This window comes from Tachysurus vachellii, chromosome 19 (assembly GCF_030014155.1).
Source record: "Tachysurus vachellii isolate PV-2020 chromosome 19, HZAU_Pvac_v1, whole genome shotgun sequence".
NCBI lineage: Eukaryota > Metazoa > Chordata > Actinopteri > Siluriformes > Bagridae > Tachysurus > Tachysurus vachellii.
The window spans coordinates 3,445,001-3,457,112 of NC_083478.1; the positions used below are offsets into that span (position 1 = coordinate 3,445,001).

General features: G+C 39.8%; 1 protein-coding gene across 1 annotated transcript in view; it reads left to right on the forward strand.

The window, feature by feature from the left end:
- The window catches only part of cpne9 (copine family member IX), a 54,353-nt gene that overhangs the window by 14,287 nt on the left and 27,954 nt on the right, over positions 1–12,112 (forward strand). Inside the window, exons 3-6 of the mRNA XM_060893928.1 lie at positions 635–681; positions 5,499–5,602; positions 7,681–7,720; positions 8,191–8,267. Of these exons, the coding sequence (XP_060749911.1) occupies positions 635–681; positions 5,499–5,602; positions 7,681–7,720; positions 8,191–8,267 (268 nt within the window). The remainder of the gene's footprint in view (positions 1–634; positions 682–5,498; positions 5,603–7,680; positions 7,721–8,190; positions 8,268–12,112) is intronic.

Here is a 12,112-nt window from a genome sequence, read left to right on the forward strand (position 1 = left end):
TTACAAAGGAAGGTAGATGATTAGCTTCCGAAAACCCAACGTAATATCGTGTTAATTATTTATAGTAAACCAGATGAGTGTCCTGGAATAAGAGATCGCAACAGAATTTGTTATTTGTTGTGTTTTGTGGAAATCGGTGCACATTTAACTACTGGCATCATTAAAGATGTGATTAAACCAGGTTGCTGCAGATTGTAGGGTCACTGGAGTAATTGATTGCATGCGTCCTGTAACCCGGTGTCCCACTGCGAGACCTGCAGAGTGTCCCGTTTTCCTCTCTGTCAGTCACGTTTCATAATGCCATCCATCTCCGGACACCAGAGCCAGTCCACCGCATCGCACTTTCTCCCATCTTCATCATCATCTTCATCACAGTCACATGGGTTTGATTTCCTCCATCTGCTCAACAGCTATTTCTGTTTTCTCTCACGTCCATCGTGATCCCTGACCCGTCCTTTTTCTTGTCGTTTAGTCCGTTCCGTAATTCCGGCTCGCACTTTTATAGGCTCGACTGCAAAAATAAACACGCTGTCCAGATTCAATTAATCTAATCCTGATGAAAGACAAACTTCTAGCCAGCCAGGGATTCATAGCTCACATGCCTGACTCTGTTTTTCTTTCTCATTATCTGCAGTTGTTGTCTTATACGTGCAAGGAATTGGGACAAAGGAATGGAGAGAGGTGAGTCTACACAGATGTGACATTGCTGTCTGAAGCCCGTGGTATAGACCGGGCTGTAATGATCGGGAGCTTATAATTAAACACGCAGAAATACGCAGTCTTAAACAAACATTTTAAATCAGAAAGTAGCGTGTAGGACAGGACACAATCACAGTAGCGTCACAGGACACAATCACAGTAGCGTGTAGGACAGGACACAATCACAGTAGCGTCACAGGACACAATCACAGTAGCGTCACAGGACACAATCACAGTAGCGTGTAGGACAGGACACAATCACAGTAGCGTGTAGGACAGGACACAATCACAGTAGCGTGTAGGACAGGACACAATCACAGTAGTGTCACAGGACACAAACACAGTAGCGTTACAGGACACAATCACAGGGGGACATTGACCAGGTTTGGTGAGACCTGTTCACGGCAATCAGGTGTGGAACCCGACGCACCTCAAGCTTTACAGCGTCTTGTGTGTCCTTAGGTGGCTACCATAGCCTTCTTACTAGCTCAGACCAGCATGGCCATTCATTCTCCTCTGACCCCGCTGAGTTTTATATATAAATTCTAGTTAAAGGTGAGATGCACAATGTTTGAAAACCAATGTTGACATTTGAAATCGCCAAAACAAACACGCCCCTAACCCAAATGGGTGTCACCCCTGTTTTGATAGCTCCGCCCCACACATACATACGTAACCCAGGCAACTATTATGGCGGAACCTGTTGTCCGAGGGTATATTTTTATCAGAAAATGAACTGAATGAGTAATACTATGGTAATACAAATGTGTTTTTGTAGTACTGTGTGTTGTACCGTGAAAGGTTTAGCTCCGTTTCACGCGGAAGACGACGTTCAACACCCAGAACTTTCCGCCGCATATTGACAAGACACGCCCCTTTCTGTTCATTGGCTACACGTTTGTTTTGTTATTCGGCCCGACTCAGTTTTCTGAAGCATTTTTCAAACATCGTGCACCCCGACTTTAAGGGTGAAAAATATAGGGTGTAAAATAAATTCTACTTTAATTGACTGAGGTACGGATATTAAAAGGTTACAGTGCAGTACATAATTGGTGTTTTAAAAACATTTCAATTTTCAACAGTTTCAAAACAACTGTCGATCATTTACTTGCCTTTAAAACATTATCCAGGTGATAAAAACACGACGTTTAATTAGACACACTTCTTCTAAGAGATAGAGGACAGTCTCAGCTACTTTCACAGCAGTGTCGACTGCCACTTAAGCCCTTTAGCATGACCAATGAGGCTCAGCAGCTCCACAATGGAGCGTCTTAGGAATTCCAGTTTCCGCTGATCGGATTTTCTGCCACTTTTTTAAAACTCTCACATCGAGATCCTTGTTTTTCTACAGAATTTTAAAGAATATGTGATTTGTGAAAAAGGAACGTGACTTTTGAATTTGAATCAAAATTTAAATGTGCTCATACAAATGTTGTCCGTTAACGTTAGCGTTGTGAGAACGTTAGCATTGTGTTGTACAATTCAAGATGCACACAAGGTATTCAAGCTTTCCATGGACACGGACATCGCGTTGCTCGTGACATTAAACGGAGGACCGACAGTTTGTTACGTAAACGGCTTGTCGTTTTTAAATTGATTTTAATAATACTGTTTTTGATTCGATCAAAATTCTTACTAATTTTGTTGAAACATCAAAAAATGCGAATTCCCTGATTTTTATTACGTGGGACGTTTGGTCCGTATCCCGCAAAGGAATTTATGGCTAATTCGGCATACAGGAAACGAGGACATTTCTCAGCGAGGCTTTTATGTGCTGACCCCAAACCTATCACTTATATTTACCAACATGTCCTGAAGTTCATACGCAGGATTTGAGGTCATTTGGAGCCTCTGAAAACAAGAAGTTAGACAATATCTCAGCAACGGCTCAGCAAACGTTTGCTTTCAACTTTATTATATGTCCTTGAGAACGAGCAACAAGCGCCGATACTTCCGGCGGCTTCTGGTCTTCCTCCTTTACTAAGCGACAGTGCAAAAATGTGCTTCACTTCATTAATTACCGTTTGCAGCTATATTGTTTACATATTATTTAGCCGAGTTAGTTCTGAGAACGACGCTACGGAAGAATACGGAATCATAGCGAGTCATTTGGACAAGCGGAAAAAATGTGCACAATTATCAGGTTACATCACAACCCTACATGTGCCACTCTACCTATTCGATTAGAATTTGTTGGCATAAAGTTTGTTTATGATAGAGGCACCTTTTCAAAGAAATGGACTTTTTTTATACATATTTTATCAGAATGCAGCAAAAATATTCGTTAAGGGTCAAGATTAGGATTATTGAACATTCTGTGCTAAATGCTTACGATAAAGTACTGAATCTTTCCCAGTTGTTGTGTCTCTGAAGCCTAATATATATCTCTGTCTCTCTCTCTGATGTGGATGTGGGCTGATGGGATGTGGGTTTAAATTACAATTATAGTAACACTGCTAAAAATAATTTGGTGGTGAATTGGTGGGTTGGAGATTATTGAATGGTTAGTTAAAAGCCAGCGTTCGGTGCAACGGATTACGGTTTGAAAAAAAAAAAAAAAAAAGCAGCCTTCCTGTCAGTATAGTGACTGTCTGGTGAAGCGTTCCTGATTTTCAGGATTTGCCTCGGTCTCCTGCTTAATTCTCTTTCTTGCTGACTCCCTCGTTTCGCCCCCAGGTTGCCGTCTCGTGTGAGTTTGCTAAATAAAAATCGTTTTACCCTCAACGAATGCAAAGTCACGGAGTGCATGCACATACTTCCCAATGTCACACCTTTCTTTTAAAATGGGACGCTTGTCCTGAAAAGACAGACTCGGAGAGGGAAAACAGGGGGTGGGGGGTGCGGTGTCGGGGGGAAAGAAAGCAGGACTGTCCTTAGGGATTTGAAGTCTGTCGTTGCACTCGAGAGAGATTTTCCAGCAGGAATCATGAAGTATTCATACGACGCACCTTTCCACACAGCAGCACATCTATTGCAGGGAGTTGCAAGCTCTTGGTAGAAGGATTATATACCAACACCAAAATATCCCTGAGCAGCAACTCTGAAATGTAATGCATTTTAATCACACTGTAGTCTACAAGCTGGTACAGACCAGAATGCAGTTTTTTTTCTACTCCTGGCTGTATTTAGTATCAGCGCCAGCGCTTTAATTCGACTTGAGCGTCAAAGATCGCAAGGTCATTGATGTCACCGATCCCCAGACCTCTTTCAAAGCCGGTAACAGATAGCGTGGATAGCGAAGTAATAGGTGGGATTACGTGGGTTAAGTGAGGAGACGAGGAAGTGGGCGGTGTGAAGAATCAATAGCTTGTTGCTGAGGTTTATCAGAGAAAAGCAGCGAGGATCTGCTGGATGTGCGATGGAAGCCAGCTGCCACGCCGTCACCACATCACACGGCGAGAGTCTATTCAGCTTCCTGTCTCAAGCTGAGCACAATCTGCTGTACGGATGCGCCGGCTCCAAGAGGAAGGACGTTAACACATTGTCGTACTTAAAGTCGTTTTTATGCGCCGTGATATATTGGTTTGCTAAACGATACGTTTATTTAATAAGCAAAAAAAATATGAGTTTCTTCCTCATATCACCTCAGGATTATTGGGGAATTCATTGTGGATAAATTTAAAGTTTATGATATTTGCCCTGAATTGCTATATTTCTGTAAAGTTGCTTTGTGACAATGTCCATTTTTGAAAGTGTTATACAAATAAAATAGAATTAAAGTGAACTGAATTTAACACTGAAAAGGAGAAAAAGTATTTTAAGATTCACTAAATTATTTGATCTGTTCTAGAGTTTTGTATGAATTATACTGTATATATAGTATATGTTACATTATATAAAAAAGTCCAAATGTCTGTGAACTCCTTTGAGTTATTTTTTAATTATAATTAAGAATATTATTTTATTATAATACACTACAAGGTTTTGAATATTGTGTCATGTTATGCAACACATATATGTTTTCACTTCATATTTACTCTGTATTTTTTTATATATATATTAACCCTTGTATGTTGTTCGGGTCTGTGAGACCCATACTCATAAACATCAATAGTTTTGAAAAACTTTGCTTCCTTGTAAATTTGTTGATTTTTTTCCACTTATAACTTGATTAAATTTGATTCTCTTTTTTTATTACATTTTATTAAAAAACAACAAAAAACCGAGTAGCACTTTAATTAAAAAATGTGATGTAATAAAGGTAAAGGGGAAATATTAACCATATATGCTGTTTATATTGCTTGTAATTGGGATGAAGTAAACATCTGTAGAGTATTTTAACATCAAATTTTTGATTGTGTTGAATTAAAAACCTAAAAATGCAGCGGGTCAAACAGACCCACGAACACTGGCTGAGCAACAAAAATACAAACAACATACAAGGGTTAAACCATGAATCTTTGACTCCTAATAAGGTCAGAGCAGGTTCTAGTTTTCAACAACGCACTATTTTAGATTTTACATTTCAAGCAATATATATATTTGTTTATAATATTAACACCTTAGTGCCTGAAACATATAGAGCTAATAAATATTTACACATAAAAGACAGTTTTTTTGACTTATACATCGTGACCGCCGGAAATCCCAATACCAAATGTAGCATCACAATATTGAATCCTAAAACGATTCCAATCACCCGTAGGCTTTCACCATGGTGTTTAAAAACAAGCTCAAGCTGGATGACATCATCTTATATATATATATTCATATAGTACTGTACATTAATAATGTGTGCAGGGTTTGTAGCATCTCGCCGTATCTTCCTTAACCTGTGCCTTTTTATTCCTCTTGTTAAGTTTGGCAGGACCGAAGTGATTGAAAACACTCTGAACCCAGACTTTGTGAGGAAATTCGTTTTGGATTACTTCTTCGAGGAGAAGCAGAACCTCCGCTTTGACGTGTAAGTGCGTAATATTTACGTGACATTTTATTACTTTGCCATTAGACGGTAAAATCGCAGTGTTAAATAAACCCCTGCAGTGTTTATCTACGTTAATGTGAACGAATCCGATACTGTTCCAGTTGAATGAGCATTGTGAGAATCCCAATCTACACCCTGCAAATAATGACCAGGGTAAAGATCTTGAATACGGTCGGATCGATTTAGTTTTCCTGTAGTAAGTATACAGTTATCCAAATATTATTAAAGGTGAGGTGCAGGATGTTTGAAAGCCAGTTGACATTTGAAATCACCAAAACAAATACACCCCTAACCCAAATGGGTGTCACCCCTGTTTTGATAGCTCCACCCCACACATACACACGTAACCCAGGCAACTATTATGGCGGATCCTGTTGGGGCAGCTGACCGAGGGGATATTTTTATCAATAAATTAACACAATGAGTAATACTATGGTAATACAGATGTGTTTTTTTAGTACTGTGTGTTGTAGCGTGAAATGTTTAGCTCCGTTTCACGCGGAAGACGACGTTCAACACCTAGAACCGGAGGCAGAGGTAACGGCAGGTATCCGCCACGTCAATGTTTCAATCGCTTTCTGCTAATGTCACACATGCGCACTGAACACTCTCTCCGCCGCATATTGACAAGACACGCCCCTTTCTGTTCATTGGCTACACATTTGTTTTGTTTTGTCGGCCAGCGGTTTTTTAAACATCGTACACCCCACCTTTAAAGCTATTTTACACATATCTACAATTTGATATATTAATTTCATATAAATGTTTCAAATTTGAAAATTGAGCTGCTGAGTAGCCAGTCGGTAGCCTAGTGGTTAAGGTGTTGGTCTATTGTCAGTTTGACTCCCAGGTACACTGCCGGGCCCCTTAGCAAGGCCCTTAACCCTCAGTTGAATAAAATGAGATAAAAAATTAAAGTTGCTCTGGAGTAGCATGTCTGTGAAATTCTGTAAACGTAAACGAGACTATAGATTATGTTATGCTCGATATGAGTTAAAAGTCTAGTATATTTACGGCTAGTCTTTTACGGACTGGTAAACGATTTAATAATCTGATGTTCGATTTATTGTAATTTCAAAATAGGAAGTGCTAGATAGAATTAGAAATGAGCATATTTTCATTGCGAAGATAGCGAGTTTGCAGTAAAGCTGTTGTTTGTAAATTGTTAACCCCGTCACACGGCTCGTCGCACCACCGGGCAAATCCATTTTTTCCCAATCAAATTAACAATCTCGGTCCAGATAGGAACGAGTCTGATTTTCGTCTGTCATCAAACTTTCCTTTCCGTTGCACATTTGATCAATTTTATCATTTTAATAGATGGACAAGATAATGTTAATATCACAATCGATTAAAGAACAATACTTTTTTTTGGGATATCGCTGGTATCGTCAACAGACCTGATAACCGATTGTTTGTTAACTGTTAAATTTCAGCTGAATGTTAAAGTGTACACGAATTAGCTGAATGTGTTATAGACATGATTTATAAAATATACCCTGCGTGTGTGTATATATATATACTAGATAATAATTGCAGCATTCAGACCCAAAAGATACTAAAACATGTAAAATCACATTAAATCCCACATTAAAAATAAATACATTTATTTTTGGATCTGAAGGTTACAATGAGGAGTTTAAAGTTAAATTACATAAAAACTTTATTATTTTTTTTTTTATAAAAAAAAAAACAAAAAAAAAAAACCATTTCAAAACCAAATGTTGTGTGAACGAAGATATCTCAAATGTCAAAGCTGAAAACCTAAACGAATGCAGGAGCAGAAAATCAGTACCATAGTTGTGAAAGGGTTAATGTAATTGCTTTTCCCTCACGTTCTCAGCAGAAACAGCACCTGTCTTATAGAACATCACACTCGCTGTGCTCTGTGTTATGGCCCGAACCTGTTTGTGTTCTTATTGTATCGCCTGCTTCTATTCTCTAGTGCTCTGGTCTATGTACTGTATATCTCATTGTATTTCTTTACAGATTTTAATATTATTGTTTTTTTTCCCCAGCTAAAGAGACCAAATTTTGTCCTATTTTTGTTGTTACAGATACAATGTGGACTCCAGAAGCTCCAACATTTCGAAGCATGTAAGCTCGTATACTGTATACAACATCATTCTAGCGTACTGTGATTTTTAAACGTAACCCGTCACTCAGCTTCTGTGCTGTTATTACTCTGATTTTCTGCTACTCCGGATGTGCGGCTCGCAGAAAGTAAGTCACCTAAATGTTAACATGAGCTTTTCGTTGTCATTTTGCATATCATCGCTCGTTGGAATCGACCCGGGTCAGAACATAACACACATGGAACAGTCAGTGTTTTAGAGACGATTCCTTTCCGTTTTTTTGTCTCATCGGTTCTTTTTTTTTCGTGTCACGCCTGTCATCGACTCGTCTAATCCATTGCTTTTAGGTTGCGTCAGTTAAGCATCATCTGTGTTTTAATTCTGTGAGGTGACGCCTGTGTGAGAACGCCGTTATCGTCTAGACGGCACCGCCGCTGTGTATTCTCAGTGACCCACATTACTGTGTAACTGATGACTACGTGTCTCTCTCAGTCTTTCCTGGGCCAGACTTTCTGCACTCTGGGAGAGATCATTGGCTCGTCTGGAGCTCGTCTGGAGAGAACGCTGTCGTAAGTTTCCCCCGGTTTTATTCGGGAGCTCAGCTGTAATATTTTTAGATATTAGGAACCGACATTTAGAAACCTTTTTCGACACGATGGAGCTGATTAGCTCCATTTTGCACTGGAGTTAGGAGTCTAATGTCTAATATCACCCTCAGCTGATAAAAGTACTAATCATACCAAAATAAAACATTTTCATCCATACACAACCAGATATTTATACATCTTGCTTCAACTTTCCTCGTTATACTACAGGTCTGTCTTGTTTGGGAATAAATAAAGTCTGTTTTTATCTGTAATCAGCATTTAAATAGTCTGAAATGTTTCTATGTATGTTATGATCAAACACAGACAGACAGTCAGGTACACACACATAGATCTGTGTGTATTTATGTGTGTGTGTGTGTGTGTGTGTTTGTGTGCCTGTCTGTGTGTGTATGTGTGTGCCTGTCTGTGTGTGTATGTGTGTTTGTGTGCCTGTCTGTGTGTGTGTATGTGTGTGTTTGTGTGCGTGTCTGTGTGTGTGCGTGTGTGTGTGCATGTGTGCGTGTTTGTGTGCGTGTGTGTGTTTGTGTGTGTGTTTGTGTGCCTGTCTGTGTGTGTATGTGTGTGTTTGTGTGCCTGTCTGTGTGTGTGTCTGTATGTTTGTGTGCCTGTCTCTCTGTATGTGTGTTTGTGTGCCTGTCTGTGTGTGTGTGTCTGTATGTTTGTGTGCGTGTCTGTGTGTGCGTGTGTGTGTTTGTGTGTGCGTGTGTGTGTTTGTGTGTGTGTGTGTGTGTGTGTGTGTTTGTGTGTTTGTGTCTGTGTGTGTTTGTGTGTGCGTGTGTGTGTGTGTTTGTGTGTGTGTCTGTGTGTGTTTGTGTGTGCATGTGTGTGTGTGTGTGTGTGTGTGTCTGTGTCTGTGTGCGTACGTGTGTCTACTGTCACTGATTAAAGCAAGTAACATATCTGCAAAATGGTCTAACAAATAAGTAAACGGTTGCATTTACTAAGAAGAAATTTGCTTCGATTTGTTCAACTGTTCCTTTATTTATTACTCATTTCTGGAAACGTATACTGGCCTCAGAATGACCTGTTTTTGGGCTTAGCTGGATATAACTGACAGATTCTTCTATTTATGCTCCAAACAAACACAGTATGCAGACACATTATAAAGCTCTTTGGGCTCTCACAGAAGGTTTTGTGTGAGTGTGTGTGTGTAAGAGTGTGTGTGCCTTATCATGCTCGTGCACCCAGCGGCTCTGTGCTCAGACTGCACAGCTTTGGCATATGTGAAAAAACCAACCCAGAGAGTGATGTGTGAGAATGGCACCGAGTAACCATGGAATTACACTGCTGATGTAAAGTGGCCCAACACGCCTGTCACATCTGTCACATCTGTCCCTCTGTTTGTTTTAACTACAACACACTGAGAAGACGTACGATATTCTGTGGTCATCTCCTGCAAAGGGCCATTTATTTATTTATTTATAAAATGTGTTAAGGGGTTCAGTCAAACATAAAATGAAATTTTTACCACAATTGTAGGTTAGAGATTTTATTCTGTTTCTATGTATTAGAGCTTCAGGTCTCTATGTAAATAACAACTAATTGAATTCAGTCCCTTTATTATTTATTTATTTATTTATTTATAAAAATCTTAAACAGTATCGTTCATTGTTCACTTTCAGCGGCACACCGACTTGCTGATGCGGTTAAGGACTTATAAATAGAGAGAATATTCACGAACGTCATTTATGAACCTGAGCGGATCTTCACCGTGTAGCCGGACGTCGTAACGTTGTAGGCAGAATAATCAGAACGCCTTTTCGCACATTGTGATATTTACACATACGGCACATGGCAGATGTCCTTATCCAGAGCGACAGAACATCAACATCTCCATCAACACACATCTTCATGCAAGCACAAATAGGTCAATGTCTAACAATACTATCAAGCTGAAGCCCCGTTACAGAGGTTTCACGGTATTAACCGACCCGATACGTTTCCCTCAGACTCCGAGAAACTACGGGTTAAAATTACGGAACCATAAAAAGGTACACATCAAAATCCATCCAATCTTTTAGCGGTCCCTCGTGAATTTTGTGATTTTGCGATGACAGAAATGAACATGAAATTGACTAAACACTGCAATATTCAGAGGAGCAAAGATTTTAACGACATCATCCACATTCAGCCAAAGCCATCTTTTTGATTCACGCGCATGAAGAAAGCGCTCATAGAAAGTAATTACATATGTGTCTTCACCGGTATGAGTTTAAAAGAAGAATCTCATCCTTGTGGTTTCACCAATGCAAGATTTCCTCTGAAAAACACACACACACACACACACACACACACACACACACACACACACACAGCAGGTCTTTCCTGTGAGATAGAAGCAAATAAAGGAATAAATAAATAGATAGATAAATAAATAAATAAATAAATCTAGCATGGCAGTGTGCAGCTCTAATAACCGTAACACCATAACAAACCTAACAGAAAGTATTTAGTACAGAAAACTTTAAATACAAACCATATATAAAGGCATTTTGACTTGTTTGGCATAAGCCAAGATCAGATGGAGAATAAGATTGAAAATCGACTAGAATTCATTTTTTCTCTACTAGCCTATTAATATTCTGTAGACAGCTGGATTTTTTATTTTTTTTTTACTAAATCTATGGAACCTCTGGCTGTTTCATTATTTTTTTTTTGAACAAAGCTGAATGAGGACCGCGCTATAGGATCAGAAGGATTATAGTGACCGTGTCTGCAGTCGCACTTTGAAATCCGACTTATCTGTAACTTCAGATGCTTTTGTATCTCAGCTCGGCGGCTCGGTGCACACAGCGCGGCTGGCGTTCGTGAGTACGGGATGCTGCACGGAAGTAAAACCCCCACAATCGTCGTGGCCTTTAAGCCGCTCTGTTTCCCTCGTGGTGTAAGCAGAGAGCGGTGGGGAGAAGTGGGCAGCAGTGGGCGTCTTTTTACTAGGTCAACATGCTTTCCAGAGCCGGTAGGCAGGTACCGAGTGTCGCTGCTGTGTGGAAGTAAGGAAAAGAATCACGACTTTCTTACCTGCCGGTTTCTATGGCAACTCGCCAAGGTCTGTGCACTGTTCACGGGAGGCTGGGACTGCAGTTGAGCAAAAAACATCTTCTTTTCCCCCATGTTTCTCTAAGATAAGGCAACAATGCCTTCAGGACATGACAGGCCACTGAATCATGCCTGAGGCACGGATTTTACTTTCCTGTACCTCTAACTCTGGGGTTGTTTTGGACTCAGATAATGTGTTTTTCTGCTCAGGGTTTGGACCTTCGGATCAGACCGAAATCTATTTTTAGGTCCAAATATTTATAAATTTGCAGAAGAAATGATGTGACTTATTATGAACACATTGTCCAAATGTGATAAGTGTCTCTTTCAGATCCCTTCATCCACAATAGGAAACCTATTCTACGTATTCGAATGAAGAGTTGACAAAAGACCTAGAGAATTACTTGGTACTCGATCAATATCTTTTTATATTGGCTCCATCGGTCTGCTTTAGAAACATCTCGCTGATTGTAGCTCTGCACCCGAGTTAGCGCACAAGCAGCATATGGCCCAATTAGATAAAGAAAGAAAGTCTTGACATTTTCTGTCCAAAAGACTCCCTGTCCAACCGCAGCAGACCATTTATCACAGCCACAGTCCTGTCACATGTGTATATTGAGATATATGAGGTAGAAACACAACTAAATAATCTGCCAAAAGCACCGAAACACCGGCGTAAACCGTTGGAAATTTATCAGTAGTTCAGCCGAGCTGTTGTTTCCATCCAGAGAGACTAATACAAGGTGAAAAGTGGCTTCATTTTGTTA